The sequence below is a fragment of the Centropristis striata genome, chromosome 6, assembly GCF_030273125.1.
Source record: "Centropristis striata isolate RG_2023a ecotype Rhode Island chromosome 6, C.striata_1.0, whole genome shotgun sequence".
NCBI classification, from domain to species: domain Eukaryota; kingdom Metazoa; phylum Chordata; class Actinopteri; order Perciformes; family Serranidae; genus Centropristis; species Centropristis striata.
Genome location: NC_081522.1, coordinates 22,928,656 through 22,949,846, shown reverse-complemented (window position 1 = coordinate 22,949,846; position 21,191 = coordinate 22,928,656). Strand labels below are relative to the sequence as shown.

Sequence of the window (21,191 nt, the reverse complement as noted above, 5' to 3'; positions counted from 1 at the left end):
TTTCAAACAAACTGCCATATTATCCTTTTTTGCCTTTTTTTCTTTCTTATAAGACCAATAAAAAAAAAAAAATGTTAATCTAGACACCAGGTTTTGACGAGGAAGTATAGTGTGTGGAATAAAAAAAGATATCTATGTGTCTGCTGAATAGAGTTTGATCCTTTTTATTTAAACAGCAATTCAAGGCATCTGATCAGCTTGTTAGTAGTTCTTTGAGGTCAGCTTGGTGTCTGCCAATTGCCAAATAGTATTGGCAGGCTGCCTCTTGCTTAGCATACATATAACCCAACACACTGAAATGAATAGTGCTAAAGCAGCCTGTGTTCCAACTGAGTGTGCAGAGATGCATTCTGTTAAAATATAAAAAAGTAGCACTGGCGTTTAATCAGCCAACGTGACATCTAGTTTTTTGAATATGAGGACACACAACCAACTATAACACAATATAACAAATGAACAAAAAAAGGTGTAATTCTTTGCACAGCATTTTTTTTTAAATTTTGTTCCTGTAAGGTATAGTAATGTTGTGGTTTTTTTAAACTTGATAATAAACCTTTTACAGACAATTTAAACCATATTTATTTCAAATCAAACAGCTGCGAATTGTTTGAAACAGTTAATAAAATATTTGGTGGAAATATTACTATGGATCCAATGGTGGCCCTACTAAGTCTATTACCAAAAGGCATTGAAGGAAGAGCCAAAAATATCTTTTACAGATATTATTAGCAACAGCAATTAAATGCAATACAGTAAGGTGGTTGAAGCCTGACCCCCCAACATATAGTATGTGGTCTGAAAAAATAAAGGAAATATAACAAATGGAACAAATAACATACTCCTTAAGACTTCAAAAACATATATTCACTAAAAGGTGGAGCCCTGCTATGGATATACTGATATAATTTTATTTATTTTATTCCATTTTAATTTGTATTTTTCTTTGTCATTGTAGTCTCTGTATTTTTTTTTATGTACCATAAGTGTTACCATGTGTATGAAACAGCAGATATGTTGAATATGATTCTGTACACGATTGTGAATGAAACTTAAATAAAAACTAAGTTTAAAAAAAAAAAAAAATCAAACAGCTGCTATTAATGTATTTTTCTTAAAGATTCAGAGGGTTTCATCTTGAATGCTTGTTAAAGCACCAACCATGCATTCTTTTCATGACCAGTAAAGCCAGTTTGTGTGGGAGATTGGCATTGTTCCTCAAATATAAAAATTTCAATAAGGTTTTGTTTGGAGAGTAAATGGCAACCGTAGTGAGTAATGTGTGTTGAAATAGACGTGCACATCGTTTGCCATTCTTTCCCCTTCACTCATTTCTCTTTTACTCTCCTTTATTAACTCACTCCTCTTCCTCTTCCTTATTTCCATCTTTCATGTGTAAAGGTTAAGTTATTCCACTGTTAGTCTCCATGACAATATGCGTGCATGTTCCCAGATGGTGGGCTTAATTGTGTCTCCTGATATATAAACGGCAGCAAACTTGCAAAGATTATGTTCTTTAAGTTGTGCAATTGTTTTATATAACATATTTATCTCACTGTCTCCTTTTCTTCCTTCTCACTGTTTCTTCCTCTTTGTCTACACATCTGTTTCTCCTCCTTTCCCATACTTTCATCCTATGAAGGGCGAGAAAGACTGGGAGAAATATGAGGTCGCTCGGAAACTGAAGACATGTGTGGACGACATCCGTAACCAGTACAACCAGGATCTCAAATCTAAACAGATGGGCACACGACAAAGAGCTGTAGCCCTCTACTTCATAGACAAGGTCTGGTTCTAAGCTGTTGGTCAAGGAGAAAGTGACGTGAAGATGCAGCACTTAGGATGCCAAGTTTCCCATGTTTACACAGCGGTGCTAGAAATAAACTGCTGTCAATTTCACGGATTCTCCTTAGTGCTTAGGTCTAATACCAAGAGCCATGTGAACATCGGAAATCAATGCGATGTGCCTTGATTGCCTTTTCTGTCTTCTCATATAGCTGGATGGAAGATCTTTTGCAGTGAGATAAATGGATTATATCTAGCCATTTTCTTCCAGTGACCCCAAGCTAATTATCTCGCTCTGCATTGAGTGAAATGATAGATTGAGTGTGTGATTGCTTTTGGCTCATGACAAAGACTATTTAGCTTCCGATTCTGCTTTGTTTACTTCGAAGTTCTTTGTTTTTGACAGATTTGCTCTGTGAATGGCAGGTACGGTGTGTAGATTTGATGTGTTTTTTTATCTTTCAATCTTCTGACCCCAACAAAAGCTGGCACTGAGAGCTGGTAATGAGAAGGAGGAGGGAGAGACGGCAGACACAGTTGGCTGCTGCTCGCTGCGTGTGGAGCACATCAGCCTGCACGAGAAACTGGACGGCAACGAGTGTGTGGTGGAGTTCGACTTCCTGGGTAAAGACTCCATTCGCTACTACAACAAGGTCCCCGTCATCAAGAAGGTAAAGGAACAAAAAGTGCACCAAAGCACTTCCACACACACATTCTTCCTGCACTTATGCTTTTGCTCAGACAGGAAATTATTATTTTGAAAATAATAAAAGTTAAAGCAAACAAAGGGAAATTTAAGGTTTCTACTAAACACTCTACACCAGGGGTGGGCAATTAATTTCCCCAAGGGGCCACATGACCAATACCATGAAGGTTGCAGGGGCCGGACCAAAACTCTGAACTAAATTCTGCTTAACATTAATGTAATCGCTTTATAAAATACAATAAATTATCTGGTTTTGAGCTGCTACTGATAGGAATACATGTTATGATAAGACTGTTAATGTGGAGTAAATCAAATATACCATTAAAAAGTAGTAAATACTCCAATCACTATATCACTATTCCATTTATTTTGAACACAACTGTAAATGGCATTTAGCAAGGCTCCTATTGGTGTTTTTGTATTATATAGCTTGTTTTTCATGTTTGTACATTTTCAAGGTGTTTTACAATTGTAACCTAGTTTTGTTATGGCAGCTCTTATTCAAGCTTTGTCAGATGTTGTCAGTACACAAGTATTTTATTGTGAAGGGGAGACCGGAAGTGATGTGTGTTTGGTCCGAGGGAGTATTGACGGTGGTTGAGAGAGTAAACTGTGAAGAGAAATAAAGAGTGAGACTCTCCTGTTGAAGACAGCTATTTGTGTCCGTTTATTGTTTTATTATCCATACAGTATAGGCGCCCTTACTCGGTTACATTGGTGGCAGCGGTGGGATTTTTCCCTTCGTGGACAATAAGACGTTAAGCTTAGCTGCTAAAGTTTAATTAGCACAACCTATATGCCGTGTCGTCGGACCTGCACTTCGCGGTAGGAATCAGCTCGGTTCATAGAAATAAAACGGCGGAAGCTGCAAACATGTGGAAGTTTGACCAAGACCCACTGCATGACAGAGAGCGACGCGGGGAGAGTCTGCTGGGCCAGACAGTATGAAGTGGCTGTGAAAGCGCTCGTGGGTGGCAATGGAGGTGACCATGACTATGAACTGGTGAGACTTTTGCCAACACGGCTGACCAAGGCAGCTTTTCTCCTGTGGGACAGCCTGCCAGCGGCCGTTCAGGCTGATTATCAGGCAGTTAAAGAGAAGCTTCTTGAGGCTTTTGGACAGAGACATTTCTTAGACTGTTTCAGAGCTAACCTCTCTGCTCGTTCCCGTGCTCCAGGGGAGAGCTTAGACGTTTATGTTGCAGACATAAGCCAGCTAGTGCAAGAAGCTTTCCCAGGTTATGGTGAAATAGCCCAGAAGGAGGAGAAATTTCGTAGGTTCCTGGCAGGACTGGACCCCACTCTGCGAGCCAAATGTCATGAGCAGGGTGCTACTGACCTAGAGAAGGCCCTGGTCATTGCTGGTCGATGTGAAATGGCCAGAGAGAATCTTAAAATGGACTATGTTACCGCCCAAGCACGCCACTCTCCCCTTGGAGGGAGTGCAACCGCCATGGTGCACTCCATATCTGATGGAGGAGGTGTGCACAAGGCACTACAGAGACTTATGGAGGACATGAGGGAAATGAGACGTATGACAGAAGAAAACAAGAGCCTGAGACAGAACGGCTGGAGGGAGGACTGGAGGACCTCTTCCCCAGGGTGTCAGTGTGTGTGTGGGGAGCAGGGCTGCCAGTCACATCGGCCCTGGGGCGAACAGAGAGGGCGATCACCAGACCGTCGCTGGCCTGAGCAGAGGGCAGAGGGGTGCCCTGGGGACAGACCGCCTCCCCGGACTACCTATAATGATAGAGCTTCCTCTCCAAACTGGCGTGGTCCTCGACCTTCTAGGGGCCCCTTTAACGACGACACCCAGAGACGCCGGGGAGTACGGTTCCTGTCCCCCAAATGGGAGGACACACCCAATCAGTCGGGAAACGAGAGGTAGCTGATGTTAGAGCCCAGACATCAGCTACATCCCCTACGGGCTCCCTAGAGAAAGAAACAGGTACTTCCCCCACAATTAATACACTGACACAGGACACTGAAGAGCATCAGCACACTTCCTATGTGAGGGGGAGCATTGAGGGCACTGAAGTCACATTCTTGTGGACTCAGGTGCCACAGAGTCGTTTATAAGTGCAGACTTCCGGAAATCGGTTCCAACACTGCACAAGCGCCCCCTAAAGGCTGCCTTTGTTGCTGCACGGGCTGTGAATGGACAGATGCTGGATACTTTGGGGACCATAACAGTCACCTTGCATCTAGGAACTAAGTCCTGGCAACATATGTTCCACGTACTTCGGGGGTCCTCACAGACAGCACTACTGGGCCTGGACTTTCTGGTGGCAAACCGTGCCCTTCTGGATTACGCTCATGGCACACTGCAGCTATGGGACACGGTTGTCCCACTTCTGAGTGGCAGAAACTTGATTCCGGAGTGTTGTAATGTTTCCATAACCACTGCCATGACCCTGCCTCCCCTCAGTGAAATGCTAGTGCCAGTCAGTGTGTCACCAACCAGACCCATGGACCAGTCTCCAGACTTTGTGGGTTACTTAGAGCCCAACATTCAGAACAAATGTGAGTGTGTGGTAGCTCATGCGGTGACCTCTGTGAAGAAAGGGGTTACCCTGGCTAGGGTGTTAAATCCCACACATCAGGACATGACGCTGAGGGAGGGGACACATCTCGGGGAGTTTTTCCCGGTGGATGAATCAGAGATTGTGCCACTCACAAATGCTCCAGGTGAGACAGTCTCTGCCAATTCGTCCACTATGCTGACCTTGGTGTCACTGCAAGAGTCTCCTGCTTGTCAGCAACAGAAAGAACAATTATCTGCTCTCCTGGCAGAACACCAGGAGATATTCAACATGACAAAAGAAGTGGTTGGTAAATGCACCCTCATCAATCATCGCATCAAAACTGGCAACCATCCTCCTGTAAGACAGCGGGCTTATCGTGCCTCTCCAGAAAAGAAGGAGGAAATTGAAAGGCAGGTGGAGGCACTATTGAAGGATGGAGTGATGGAGGAAAGCTGCAGCCCCTGGGCCTCGCCTGTTGTTCTTATGAAGAAAAAGAATGGTGAGTGGAGATTCTGCATTGATTATCGCCGCTTGAACAATATAACTGTAAAAGACTGTCATCCCCTCCCTAGAGTGGATGACACTTTGGATGCACTGGCCGGCTCCCTCTGGTTTAGCACATTGGATTTCTCGAATGGCTATTGGCAAGTGGAGGTCGCAGAAGAAGACCGCGAGAAGACGGCCTTCACCACTGGACGGGGTCTCTACCAGTGGCGCTCGATGCCAATGGGCCTCACCAACTCACCTGCCACATTTCAGCGTATGATGGAGCTGGTGCTGAGGGGACTTCCCTGGCAGGTGTGTATGGTGTATCTTGACGATGTCTTGATATACAGCCCCACGTTTGAGGACCACCTCCACAGCCTCCGGGAGGTTTTCTCCAGGATTCAGGCTGCGGGCCTCAGACTTAACCCTAAAAAGTGTCACCTGGCGAGAGATCACGTAGTGTTTCTGGGGCATGTGGTGTCCCGTCATGGCCTGCAGCCCGACCCCAGAAACACAGATAAGGTGAGGAGTTGGCCTACTCCCAAGAATCCAACTGAAGTGAGGGCTTTTGTGGGACACTGTTCATACTATCGCCGTTTTGTCAGAGACTTTGCACAGCGTGCGGCTCCTCTGCACCGCCTTACCTGTAAGGATGGGCCTTTCCAGTGGACGACGGAATGTAATGCGGCCTTTGAATACTTGAAAGGGGTGCTCTCAGCTGCTCCCGTGGTCACTATGCCAGACTTCAACGTCCCCTTTAAAGTGTACACGGATGCCTCCATGGAAGCAGTGGGGGCCGTGTTAGCTCAGGATAAAGATGAACTTGAACGAGTGGTTGTGTATGCCAGTCAGTAACTGTCGGCCACTGAGAGACGCTGGTCCACGTTTGACAGAGAGCGGTGGGCTATAGTGTGGGCCGTGTGCCAGTTCAGGCATTACATTGGTGCTGCAGCCTTCACTATTATAACAGACCATCAGCCTCTGTTGGGTCTGCGTGGCATGTCCATTGACAAAGATCCTACAGGACGGAGAGCAAGGTGGATACTTGAACTGGATCCCTTTAACTGGGTCATGAAACACAAACATGGACAACAGCATGCCAATGCTGACGCTCTCTCGCGGAGACCCCCTGACGTTGAGTCTGTGGCCCCAGATAGCCATACACTAGTAGTGGCTACTCATGTGAACACCATAGACTCGCAGCAGGAGCCGAATATTCAACCCTCACACTCCGCTGGGCCCCGCCTGCCTGCTGGAGGCTCCCAGGCTGCTGATGCCGCCACTGGGGGGCAGTATAGGGACGTGAACAGTGAACCAGATGACTTGTCTTTCTTGTCTTCACTCTCACAGGATGGAGCTGGCATTACAGAGTTGCAGCAGGCTGATCCTGACATCAGCAGAGTATTGGACTGGATTGGGAGTAATGGTTCTCGGCCTCCCCGGGACCAGATGAGAGGTCAGCCTCGGGGGCTGCGTAAATTGTGGACAGAATTTCCTCGTCTCTCTGTCGTGAACAAGCTTCTCTGTCGGACGGTGAACTCTCCCACCATGGAGGGTGCTATATGTCAGGTGGTCGTGCCCTCCTCGCTGGTCCCAGAGGTGCTGCAGCATCTGCATGGAGGTCCCATTGCAGCACATTTCTCAGCGGACAGAATATGGGAGAAAACGAGACGGACCTATTACTGGCCCTTCATGTTCAGAGACATTCAGCAGTGGTGTGAGCAGTGCATCCCTTGTCAAACCCGCAGGGCTCCGGTGCCTAAGCACAGAGCACCTATGGGGGGTGTTCAAGCAAGCCGACCTTTTCAGAGAGTCGCAACTGACATTCTCGAACTACCAATGACTTCTAAAGGTAACAGATATGTGCTGGTAGTTGAAGACTACTTCACCAAATTTGTGAATCTGTATGCCCTTCATAACCAGACCGCCCAGTCAGTGGCTCAGTGCTTGTTTGACGACTATGTGCTGCTACACGGCATTCCAGAGGCGCTTCACAGCGACCAGGGCCGTCAATTTGAGTCTGAGATTGTGCAGAGACTATGTCAGCATTTGGGGATTGCAAAAACCCGCACGGCCCCTTACAATCCCAAATCGGATGGCATGGTTGAACGTTTCAATCGGACTCTTATTAATCAACTGGCCAAGGCTTTGCTTGCCTCTGGGGGAGAATGGGATGATTACCTGAAATCTGTGGCATTTGCCTACAACACATCTGTTCATGCCAGCACCAGCTACACTCCATACTACCTGGTTCATGGACACGAAGCCCGGGTCCCTGTGGATGTTTTGGTGCCATCGCAGCAGGGGCGTTGGAGAGTCTTTTCTTCTCGGGGGGACTATGTGTCCTCTTTGGTGGAGAAACTAGAGACTGCTTTCGGTGGTGCTAGGCGGTCCAGCACCTGTGCCCGGGAGAAACAGAAACTGTATCATGATGGAACGGCTCGTCACAGGCCGTATGCTGCGGGGGACCTGGTCTGGCTCCTTGATCCAACGGAGGACCGGATGAAACTGGCGCCTCACTGGAAGGGCCCATACAGGGTCTTGACTGTGTTGGGCTCACAGGGGGACCCTGGTCTCACATATCGTGTTGGCTATCCTTTGGACTCAGACGGACCAGAGCTGATTGTTCACTACAATCGGCTGAAGCCGTACACACTGCCGCTGCCCCCCGGTTCTTTCGGCAGCTCTTCATCTCCCCCGGTCCCCTCACAGCTGGATGATGGACTGTTACATGGGGACTGGGTGGCTGAGGTACCGCTCATTGCTGGCGGTGTAGGGACGGATCCTGCTACGAGCTCCAGTGGGCCTCCTCAGCTGTCTCGGTTTGAGAGAGCTGTGAGGCAGCCTGTTCATTTCAAGGACTTTGTTTGTTATCAGTGACTGTCATGTTTTCAATGTGAGCATGGTGGGTCGGTTAATCTGGTACAGTCAGTGATGTGTTTTTTTATTTTTTTGTTGGTTCTCATGCTTGTTGTTTTTTGCTTCACAAGGTACTTGTTTACGGGTATGTGCAGTGTTTTCCTGTTACTTATTGAGAGGTTGGATATGCTTGTGTTTTGTGTTGATCTGTGATTTACTGTTGTTCATGCTGTGAAATGAGGACGTTTCTTTTTGGAGGAGGGGTGGTATGTAACCTAGTTTTGTTATGGCAACTCTTATTCAAGCTTTGTCAGATGTTGTTCAGTACACAAGTATTTTATTGTGAAGGGGAGACCGGAAGTGATGTGTGTTTGGTCCGAGGGAGTATTGACGGTGGTTGAGAGAGTAAACTGTGAAGAGAAATAAAGAGTGAGACTCTCCTGTTGAAGACAGCTATTTGTGTCCGTTTATTGTTTTATTATCCATACAGTATAGGCGCCCTTACTCGGTTACACAATGTTGTGATGCTTTTATTTAGAAAAGGTGCCGTCCAGTGTGAAACGGGTGCTTTAATTTTGAAAGGTAGTGACAGGAAATAACAGGTGGAACGGTTAAACGAAAAAACGAACAGTAAATAATAGCGAGTGCGTAGTAATTCATATAAAGTTGATATAAAGTATGAAAAAGGCTTCTATAGTGGCTGACTGACAGGAAACAAGGTTTGTTAAAGTTTATTTTCTTCTGTGATATATATTAGTGGCTATATTTGTTGTCTTAACAATAGTAAAAGTGCTTGTTAGCTCTTGTGCTAATGCTAATGTTTGCTATTTTTTTCAAAATAAAAGCACTGCGGTTATATTGATTTTTAATTTCTGGGTAACCTCACCGCGGGCCGGACAATGCCCAGGTCTGCTCTACACTATTTATGCATCTATATGACCTATCAGTGTTTCCCACACATAGACCATTCTGTGGCGCACCGCCACAGAATAGAGACCAACCGCCACGAAATGATTCTGGTTTTTTTTTTTCCTCTCTAGGGGATTAAAAAAAACTGTAACGTCTGTAACGCTAGCCAACACACAGAAAACACCACATTCACATCAATAAATAAATGTTTTACAATGAACCGGGCCGGTCTCAGTACTGTCAAGACACTCCGGTAACGTTAAGGCATATTTAATGGTTTCCTTAAATGCCGTTAACGGGACGAGAGCAGTCAAAGCATCTTCTTCAAGCTAGCTACATCGAGGGTAAGTTCGCTTCCTGTTTTCAAAGTAAAAGCACAAATTCTAACGTTATAAAGGGCAACGGGCGTTTTATTTTTGTGAATGTAACCGGAAGTGCGTTGCTCACGACGGCTAGCTTGAGTAGCGCCAAATTCGTCCGAACCAAATAGTAAACAGCTGGTATTTAGACAAATTAACGACGCACTGGGGATCTAAACGGCTACTTTCTCACCTAAAAAGGTTTAAAATGATAATAAAGTGATATATTTAAATAATTTAGGACTTTACAGCCCTAATATTTGAGGGGATAGAGTAGACTACTATGCCCACAGTCAAATCAAAAAGAATAGACCACATTTTTTAAGTTATTATGAATATTATTATTGTTGTAGTTATCAGTAGTTTTTCTGAATGTTTCCTGCTTTAATCCAGATGAGTATTGAAAGTTTTTTTTCACGGCAAAAACGGCCTCGTCAAGAGGACAAGGAGCAGCATGAGGAGGTATCAGTCTGAAACAAAGTTGAACAGTCAAATGGCTCGTAAACGTTAATTTATCTGAATGTTCTATAGGCATCAAACAGTGGTGCTCAGGGAGAAATAGAGGAGGACAGCAGACAAAATGCTCCTGTAAGACAGGCAGCTGCTGAAACAACAGGTGAGGTGGAAACAGAAGTTTAGACTTTAAATTAAAAAAAAACAAGAGTGGGGAAAGTAGCCTATTTTAATTCTGATTTGTCTGTGGCTGTTTTTTTGCTGTTTCTCAAGCAAGACTATCCATAAATGGGCCTGAACCCAAGGAGGTCCCTTATGAAGAGCACTTGAGTTGTTTTTCAGGAAGCCAAGAAAAATTAGGTGTTCTGATAGGACATGAAGCTGTGCACTAAATAGGCTACAGAATCTGAATCAGGCTTTGTTCCTTAGGTAGTTTCTTTATTTTCTTTATTTTATTTGTGTTAATATATTTTATTTTTTACATTATTTTACCAAAACAGTTAGAACAGGTGAGGTTGAGGTAGGTCTTAAGTTAATTATTTGAAATAAAAACCTCCAATTGAAGTTGTTTTGTGCAAATCATTCCTGTCACAGAATCTAAAGATTGAACTAGTTGTGGTGAGGAATGAAACCAGGCAGGGTTCTGGTAAAAATGTTTTTAGTTGTTCTTCTTCTCTTAAATAACTTACTTTTAAAGAAGTAAGATTGAGCTGAAATGCTGTAGCTTTATAGTGTCTCAGCAGGTGACTCTGAAGAACAATAGAAACAGGTATTTTCATGTGGCAGCTTCAGAAAGTGTTGACACCGCCTGCTGCATCCACCCGATGACCGACTGCACCACACTGTGACACTCGATTCACCCACCGGTGTCAGTGGAGCACCACACATTGCTACCTGGTCTGTGGGAAACACTGCCTATACTGCCCTACAAAGCCGCACTGCAGAAAAATTTTTGGTTGAAATTGAGTTATAACTAAAATGAACTCCTTGATGTCTGTTTTATCTTGTGACAAAGTTTTAGATTTCAATTTTGCTTTATTTCAGAGAAAATTGCAGTCATTACAAAATCCAGAAAAAAGTGAGATAAAAATTATGTTAAGACTTAAATATAACATTACTTCATAATATTAAGTCTAAAATACACAAATCTTTGAATAGAGTTGCTAAACACATAAATACACTTATAAGAAAATCTATTTGAAAATGTTAATTTACTGAAAACGAAATATAAAAGCTGAAAGAAGACAACACTGTAGTTACTGAACTCTGTTTCTGCATTACAATTGAAACCTATTATAGCAATGCAAAACCAGAGTGCAATAATTTCATTTTCGGGGTCAAAGGTCAAATATTTGTCATGATTTTTGAGCATAAAAATTACATCATCAATATATGGAGGAATAAGTGTCATATCACTTGCCTGTCAATAATCAATTTGGCTGGCAAGTTAAAAAAAACATAACTTTAAAGCAGTTTTTCTCAGTTTTACCCTTTGCTAGTTGGCAGTTAGAGCTTTGAAGGGCAGTATATACATGGCCATCAGCAAGAATAATGACTATTTCTGCATAGTTGTTGTTAATGTCTGCCATGGTGCTGTTGGGTCCAAATCTGAAGAAATGTGCGTGTTCTTCAGAACCTTTAGCCTTGTAGCTGCTCCAGTACAAGACAACTCTGTCCATTGTCAGTAGAAGAAGACCTCAGCAAGGAAACTAACACCAAGGCTGTTCATTGCAGTACAAACCCAGTATAATTCATTAGAATAATCTAGTTTTTGCCCTTTGGGTTTTGGCAGAAGTCCCTGAAGAGAAGGTCACTCGCATACATATCGACATGCACAGAGCCTGAAGCAGAGAGGGAACTGAGAAATGTCCTCCGGCCACAGTTGTAGATTGGATTCCTGTGGCTGTATTGCTTTAATTTGACTGTCTGTTAGTCAGAACTGTTGCTGTGCCCGTCTGCTCCAATCTGCTGCTCTTAGATTACATGTTTGTGTTGGTGAATTCTTAACCTAAAGTTACCCAAGTATCATACACACCTCATGAGCAGTAGAACCATATGAACGACACCTTTCCCTTGTATGCTGTATTAGAAATTCACGTTGTAGCAGCTGTTATGCCACAATTTCACAGTATCAAGTCACAAAATAGGGTGTAATCCTTTTGCTCTAACCACTATCCTTCTTTTTTGTTTTATAGCATTTTAAAGTTCATAGATATTTCATTTATGGTTTCACTAAATTTGCATTTAAAAGGCAAAGTTTTGGCGTGTTTTCAGACAGGAGGATCTTTTTTTTTCTGAGTTTTAAAAACTTAGTTCGGGGGAGAGTTCCCCCTGTTTATTGTGTCAACTCTGGTTTTTAAAAATCCATTAGCCATGTAAACAATAGACACTCAACGGTAATGGAAAAATATGGAAGAAAACTGAGACAAATGGACCGACAGAGAAGTCCAGGCTTTACAGGAACTATATGTGATGGTGGAAATACATGAACAGCCAGCTGGCTCATGTCACTTCAGCTTTCCTGGTCGCAGTGTGAATGTAAATGAAAAGAAACCCTTTAAGGTTTGTAGATCTCAGGGGATCTCCCCAGTGGGGGAGTTCATATCAGGGAGCCCCCAGGACTGTTTGATCCAAAAAGGATTATTGTCTTTTATTTCTGGCATGTTACAAAATGAATGATCAAAATAATTAGCAGCAGTGTAATGGATAATAAGAATGATTTCTTGTTGCAGCCGTAACTTGTTTTTCATTCATGACAACTGAAAAATCTGTATTAGAGTTTAACCGTGCTTATACAGTAGTGTTCAATATAATAGCAGTCCAATGTGACTAACCAGATTAATCCAGGTTTTTAGTATATTTTTTATTGCTACATGGCAAACAAGGTACCAGTAGGTGCAGTGGATTCAATCAGTGAGGTCATCAATTTTGTGAAAAAACAGTTGTGAATCAGGTGGCCTCTATTTAAGGATGAGCAGCACGCAGCATGCATTTCTCTTTGAAAGCCTGAGGAAAATGGGTCGTTCAAGACATTGTTCAGAAGAACAGCGTACTTTGATTAAAAAGTTGATTGGAGTGGGGAAAACTTATAAAGAGGTGCAAACAATTATAGGCTGTTCAGCTAAAATGATCTCCAATGCTTTAAAATGGAGAGAAAACCAGAGAGACGTGGCAGAAAAGGGAAGACAACCATCAAAATGGATGGAAGAATAAGCAGAATGTGAAAGGCTCAGCCAATGATCAGCTCCAGGATGATCAGAGACAGTCTGGAGTTACCTGTTAGTGCTGTGACAGTTAGAAGACGTCTGTGTGAAGATAATCTATTTACAAGAATCCCCTGCAAAGTCCCTCTGTTAAAAAAAGGGAGAAGAGTTACAATCTGCCAAAGAACACATCAACTGGCCTAAAGAGAAATGGAGGAACATTTTGTGGACTGATGAGAGTAAAATTGTTCTTTTTGGGTCCAAGAACAGTTTTTGAGACGAGCCCCAAACTGTGAATTCAACCCCAGAACACAGTGAAGACAGTGAAGCATCATGATATGGGCATGTTCCTCTACTATGGTGTTGGGCCTATTTATCACATACCAGGGATCATGGATCAGTTTGCATTTGTCAGAATACTTGAAGAGGTCATGTTGCCTTATGCTGAAGAGGACATGGCCTTGAAATGGGTGTTCCAACAAGACAATGAGCCCAAACACACTAGTAAACCAGCAGAATCTGGTTCAAACCAACAAATTGATGTTATGGAGTGGACCTTCATCCAATTGAGAACTTGTGGGGTGACATCAAAAATGCTGTTTCTGAAGCAAAACCAAGAAATGTAACTGAATTGATGAATGTTGTTAGAGAATCTTGGAGCGGAATAACAGCTGAAAGGAGCCACAAGTTGGTTAACTCCATCCACACAGATGTGAAGCAGTTATAAAAAAACTGTGGTCATACAACTAAATAGTAGTTTAGTGAATCCTAGAAACAAAAAAGTTTGTACAAAATAGTTTTGAGTTTGTAAAGTCAACGGCAGACTCTGCTATATTTTTGAACACACCCCTTTCAACTAATTGCCCAATGTCACAGCCTTAAGAGCTGCATATCACCAATGCTGGTCTGGTTGGTTTTCTGAGAATACTGCACCTACTGGTACCTTGTTTACCATGTAGCAATAAAAAAATATGCTAAAAACCTGGAGTAATCTGGTTCGTCACATTGGACTGCTATTATTTTTTAACACTACTGTATCACTTTCAAAGTGGAAACACAATACATATTGTATTTATCCTCATGAAGATTAAACAGTGTGATGGATGGATAGCATTTCATCATTACTGTTACTTTAGGTTCATGTTTTTATGTATTTCAAATGAAGAATATTGCAACTATTTAATTTAGCATATAGTCAATTTAAAATTGTACAAAAACAATATTTTAATGTTTTACATTATCGCCTTCTTGGATTTTCGGAAATATAGTCTTAATCTGAATTTGACAGGGGCAACAAAAGACTGGGAGAGTTGTCGAATGCTTAAAAAAAACAACAACAAAAAAAAACAGTTTGTGTCATTCCACAGGTAAACTGGTTAATTGGTAACATGATTGGGTATGAAAGGTGATCCTCAAAAGGCTCAGTTATTAACAAGAAAGAATACCTGAGGTTCACCACTTTGTAAAAAAAATTGTGGCCAAGTATACCAAAAGTTTAACGTTTGTTACGCATAATTGCAAGGAATTATGTGATTTCACCATCTAACATCTCTAACGTAATTAAAGATTCTGAGAATGCTGAGAATTTTTTGCAGGTAAGGGGGTAGATATCCGTTTCCTTTGATCCCTCATGTGGCACTAGATTAAAAAACAATATAATTATATAAAAGACATTACAACATTGCCTCGGGAACACTTAAGAAAACCATTGGCGGTAAACACAGTTCATTGATGCATCTACAGATGCAGGTTAAGACTCTGCCATGCAAAGAGAAAGAAATGTATCAACAACATACAGAAACGCCGCCAACTTCTCTGGGCTCCAGCTCATTCTACCAAGTAGAAAAGTGTGCTGTGATCTGATGAGTCCATGTTTTGAATTGTTTTTAAGGATATTGTGGATGTTGTGTCCTCCGAGCTAAAGTGCTTCAGCTTTTTCAACAGTTGAAGTACAACCTTAGTACGATGTTTGAATTCAGTCTTTCTGCTTCTCTGCCTCGGTTATTTGTATTTAGGAAAGAATAAATAGTAAGAATTATATTGTTATAACCACAATAAGAAGTGGAGCAATAACTTGTGTGGCCTGATCTGGTTTTTGTGATTATTTCCATTTTTTTTTTTACCCACAGAACTTCAGCAATCAGTTTAAGTCACTTGCATGCTCATTTGACTTTACTGTACAATTATAATTTTAGCTTGCACAAAAACTTCTTTGGCAAGGCTTTGTTCTGTCAGGTGTCCTCACAGTTTCAACAAATGGCAGACTGCCAGCATGTGTTTTTAAAAAAGAATAAAAAGTAATTAAGTATTGCAGCAGCTCTTGCCAGTTGTTAGTATCTGATACAGTAAATGATGATGCATACTTTAATGAGCAGGTTAGCCAAGGCCACAATACAAAAAAACAAAATGTGTCTGGAAACTTATTTAAAAAATCTTGTGTAGTTGTCTACAATCTGTCAAACAGCTGTCACAATTTTGTGTGTGTGTGTGCGTGTGCGTGTGCGTGTGTGTGTGTGCGCGCCCATATATGCATATGTAAATTTCCAACCCCTCCTCTGGTTTCAGCCCATGCTATCTTCTGTTCCAGAGATGGAAAAAGAAATGTTAGCACCTGACAGCCAAAGTGTTTTGTTTCTTGGCAGAACGTATAATTATTCAAATGAGTGCATTCAAAAGCAACACATTAGCTAGAATTAATTAGTCCCTTGCATATTTTAGCATCATCAATTCCCAGAGAAATCAGTGAGATTGCTGCTAAATGTCACTTGGAATAAAATGGAACTAGGATGGAGGGAAGGGATTTCCATTTCTAACCTCAGGAGGGGTTTGAAATAGTTTAATCTAATACTTGGGCATATATATCTGGCTTATATTTACAGTATAATGAAATTTGCTGCTTCTGCAAAAATCCTGCATTGCAGAGAACATAGAGCACAGCAGGGAATAAATAGAAAAATGGCAATGAAGTGGAGCCATGCTGTGCATGATGCAGACTGCCAATACTGTATGTTCCATATCATACATCATGGAAAGAAAAAGTCATTGTTTCTCAGCAGGAAGAGGGAGAATCCATAAGGGTTAATAAAAAGCAATTGCTCACGTCCTCAGTGTATTGTCTATTGTTTAGAAATAAGTCCCGACTTGTTCCTCAATTTGTAACCAATTTAAACACTGAATGACTTTATCAAATAGCCTGAGAGTGTGGGGACACCTGCAGATGAATAAACGCATTGTGTTGGGTATGTTCAGCCTGCTGAGCATTTATTTATCTATTTTCTAAATGAATATTTCTACTCTTAACACTCTCACACACACACACACGCACAACAAACCAATTAGGAAAGCTCACTTTGGTGTCTCTGCTTCTCTGAGACTTTTACACAGAAACTGATTTACATTTTCATCCCAAAAGCACTTGCACTTTACTTTTTATATTTTCAGTTTGTTTGCCAAGGGGAGCAACATTGCCACACAAATCAGCGAGTGAATATGTCAGTGTGTTTTATAAAGCAACGCATCTGTTGCTGTTAATTGGTGTCTTGCATATTTTTCCAGTTTATTTGGGAAACGGTGCATCTGTGGAAGCCACAGAGTGGCTGGAAATGTCACAAGTAATTGTGCCAACTTTTACTGCTCTGGCTCTGCACTGAGATGGACAAATGAAGAAACACACACACACACACACACACACACCCACCTCATGGTCTAATGTTTATTTATAGCGTATTTGTGTTTAGTGTGTAATTTATGGTGTTTACGATCTGACTTGTGAAATAACCTTTAAAAAATCACATCACTTTTCCGCCTTTCCAGATTAATTTATCGAAATATTGAATGAAATCAATATAAACTTTTAGAAAAACAAAAAAAAAACAAAACAAATTGCCACAGTCGGGCCTGTAATACTGACTGGTTTGCTGTCCTCCAGTTTTTATAATACAAATACTTGATGAAATTTGTCTTTTTCAGGTTTTTAAGAATCTGAAACTGTTCATGGAGAACAAACAACCTGGAGATGACCTCTTCGACCGCCTAAATGTGAGTGTCTTTCTTTTTTTGCATGTTGTATGTTGTATGATTTGTAGTTTTGTTTCTGTCGTCAAACATTACCACACTAGATTCTGATGTTAAAAGATTTTTTGAAGTATTTGTTAAAACTGCTCACAAATTCTTTGAATGATTGCCACCATTGTGTTAGAGTATCTCCATTTTTCTGATGTTGTGTTATAAGTGTGAGAAACTCTCCTGAGATGTGCAATAATTGAGGAAAACTGAGAAAAAGATTGTGAAAGCAAAATAGATTTAAAAAAAAAATGTTTTCTGGGGACAGAAGGCTGAAGTAAAGGAACCGCAGGTAGTAAATTGTAAGGTGTGAGAGATGAGATTGAATGAGGATGAGCGATTGGTGTGGAGAGATGAAAGGGGTAAAGCGAGGAGAAGGGGAAGAATATTGGAAGCAGGGAGACTGAAAGCAGAAAAGGAGTTTCAAAAGACAGAGGGGATAGACTCTGGCAGATAAAAATTAAACGGCGCAAGTGGAAATTGAGAGTTAACATGCTGGGCAGATGAATTTCCACACATAAAAATGTGCCGTCCTCTCAACCTCTTCCTCTAGCTGCAGGCAGCAAGGCCTCACAGAATACACAGTTAGTCCACCGCAGGGACACGTGGAGCTGCTCCAGGTGTTCTCAGGCTCTACAAAACAAGAGCAACAGCATTATTTGTCTATTATCTCTTGCACGAAAGGCTTATAGATCGGCATTGTTGAGAAAACATTCAGAATCACTCAGTATACAGGTTTCTTGCAGTTGAATTCAGCTGATTGCTACACGAGAAGCAACAGCCTGGCAACCTGGGGTTAAGTGCCCTGATTGCTGATAAATACCATGTCTTGTGACACATTCAAGAGAGACTGGGTTGTATATGTATGATTGGTCACTTTGGAGAGGAGAGCAGGTTAATGTAACAGAAGGAGAAAGAGAAGCATATGAGAAAGCAGGAGTAAGGCTTGAGAGCCAGTCAGGTGATGGCAAAAGATTGAGAGGTGGGAAAAGTAAGATGCAAGAATGGACAGGAGTGAGAGGGTGAGATGAGGAGATGTAGCAGCTGAATGAAGGAGTGCGGTGCCTCTGCTCTCTGCCCTCCAGTGTGTCAAGAAATGTCAGTGTGTGTTGGAGGTGGAATGGTAATGGCTGCTGTGGGCAGGCCTGATTGGCACCCGCAAAGGCCAGGCCACTGAGAGAGAGCTGGAGGTGGGGGAGGGTGATGTGGAGGAGGAAAGGAGACGTAGGAATGTGACAGCTGGTCCAGGTGAGGGGAGGTTAGGAGAGAGAAGGTGGAGGATGGCTGGAAAAGGGTAGGAGGGAGAAGGGAGGGAGGAAAGATGGAAAGGATAAAGTGGACGAGCAGGTAGAATCCATGGAGCCGAGATGAGGAGGAGGGTGGAGGTGGTGCAGCTGTATACTCTGCTAATCTCCTTCAACGGCCTTATGTACTTTGCAAGACATTAGATCAGGGGTGTCAAACTCTGGCCCGCGGGCCAAATTTGGCCCGCAGTGTAATTTTATTTGGCCCGCGAGCCAATACCAAATTATTACCGTAATTTTCGGACTATAAGCCGCGCCTTTTTCCCCATTTTTCGATTCTGCGGCTTATATAACGGTGCGGCTAATCTATGGATTTTTACAGCTAACGGCCACTAGGTTACCTCCTAAATCTATGGATTTTACAGGTTACAGTCCACCAACTTTAACTCTATGGGCTCTATGACCGGTCCGCGAGGAGCGGCGGGCTCCAGCAGGAAAAGCTGCAGGCAGGTGTACGTACCAGATCGGCTCGGGGTCCTTCATATACTTTTAAGCTATTTTTCACTTGTCTGTGTGTATTTGTGTCGAAAGCTACTTAGTTTGTCGGAGTCGCCGTGCCGCAGCGTTTTGCGTGACGTAATCAGCGGCAGACGAAGGACCCCGAGCCAATCTGGCAGGGCGCCGGAAAAGAGTGAAACAGGAAGCGCGCAAAAGTAAAAGTGAAACCGAGAGTGGTACGAGAGACAGAACGAGAGACAGACCGACATTACGAGAGCGAGATAGTTTGTGCAAAGGAAGTTTTCATGCACAAACCCTCATTATGGAAAACAAACGTAGAAATGCATATGATATCTGTGCACGAACCTTTACATGTGGTAATTAAACATTAAAACACCTGCGGCTTATAGTCCAGTGTGGCTTATATATGTACACATCATTCAATTTAGCTGCTGCGGCTTATACTCCGGTGCGCCTTATATTGTGGAAAATACAGTATATTATTATTAGGGACCGAGCACTAACGGTGCGAGGACCCTATTGAAATTGGTCCGTTTTTTATTATTATTATTATTCCCAAAAGTAAATCGCCTTTTTGGGGCCTTTATCATATTCAAAAACGCCCCATATTTGGTATATACATAAATCTCTGGTTGTTATTTTATTTTTAAATGTATTAACCTGTTGAAAAAGTTTATTTTGATATTTAAATCAGAAGGATGCAAATAGAAAAGAGGCAAACGATTTTTATTTAATTTTTATTTAATAAATGAATGACATTGATGTGTTTTTTTATATGAAATTTGATTTTGCATGTCTGCACTATTTAGTTTTATATTGTATGTTTATAAGCGTTGCTGGTTCCATATTTAATGTTAAAGCAAAACATGTTTGGTATATATTAAAAGGTTTATTTGTTCAATGTTGGCCCGCGATTTTATTCAAGTTTTAAATTTTGGCCCATTGTGTATTTGAGTTTGACACCCCTGCATTAGATCAAATATGAAAGTGGCAAATTAGCACTGAAAGGAAAATGAATGTGCAAAGAAGGAAGAGATATAAAGAGTTAAATGATTCTGAGCTCTGTGGTAGGGCTGAACGATTTGGGAAAATAATCTAATTAGGATTTTTTTCCACCAATATTGCAATAACAATTTAATCTGCATTTATTTTTTTCATCATCTTTTCTGTTCACAAGCAATAAATCCTTCTATAGTTTAACCAACACAACGCTATAGAATCAACATACAAAGTGTTATTTCCTGTTGGCAACATCTACAGGTTAGAATGAAATGAGATAAACATGCATGGATTTTTATGCCATCTTTATTTAACTACTTTACAGTACTGACTGATTTGACTTCAAGCATCATAAGTGTGTAATAATTACATGACAAACACTCCAGAATAGGCCTATTCAGTGTAAACAATATGGAAATCTTACTGCTCTGCTCCCGCTCGCATGTCACATGAATGGACTATAATTGCCGCCTTTGCGATTAGAAAATTGCATTTTATCATATCGCTATATAATCATAAATGCAATTAATCGTTCAGCCCTACTCTGAGGTGTTTGGAGCTACATTAGCTCCACTGGTGGAGTGGTGTTATTTGCTCCATTGCAGCTCATACATGTGAACAGGATTTTAATGTATACATTACAGAACAAAAGGCTTAATTTAGAATCGAGTAAGTGCATTGCTCAGGGTTCCTTAAACTATGTCTGTCACTAGTTGTGTGTCTATCAATGAATTTATATGAGCATTTTGAAGATGCACATGGGAAAAGCTTGATGGAAACACAAAATTCTACAAAATTCTCATAAAAGTTTTGTACTTAAATTAGTTGCCTTTTTGAAAAAAATAGTTAATGCACTAAACAGGAGATGGAAACGCATAGTCCTGACATAGCAAACATTTATCCCACATGACTGATCAGCTGTTTCCGCTCTTCCGGTCTAGATGAGCTGATGTTAAAGAACAATCACAAGTTGCCCAGTTGAATCCAATTCCTGAAGACTTGTCTCCATTTTCTCTCGTGGGTGGCCAAAGTTGTCCCATTAACAACCTCTTTTGTTGATGTTTTTTCTGTCTCATGCAATCTCT

At 41.8% G+C, this 21,191-nt stretch overlaps 1 protein-coding gene across 1 annotated transcript in view; it reads left to right on the top strand.

The window, feature by feature from the left end:
• Positions 1–21,191, top strand: part of zgc:173742 (DNA topoisomerase I, mitochondrial) — a 48,501-nt gene that overhangs the window by 21,265 nt on the left and 6,045 nt on the right. Inside the window, exons 13-15 of the mRNA XM_059334273.1 lie at positions 1,640–1,783; positions 2,268–2,453; positions 17,252–17,320. Of these exons, the coding sequence (XP_059190256.1) occupies positions 1,640–1,783; positions 2,268–2,453; positions 17,252–17,320 (399 nt within the window). The remainder of the gene's footprint in view (positions 1–1,639; positions 1,784–2,267; positions 2,454–17,251; positions 17,321–21,191) is intronic.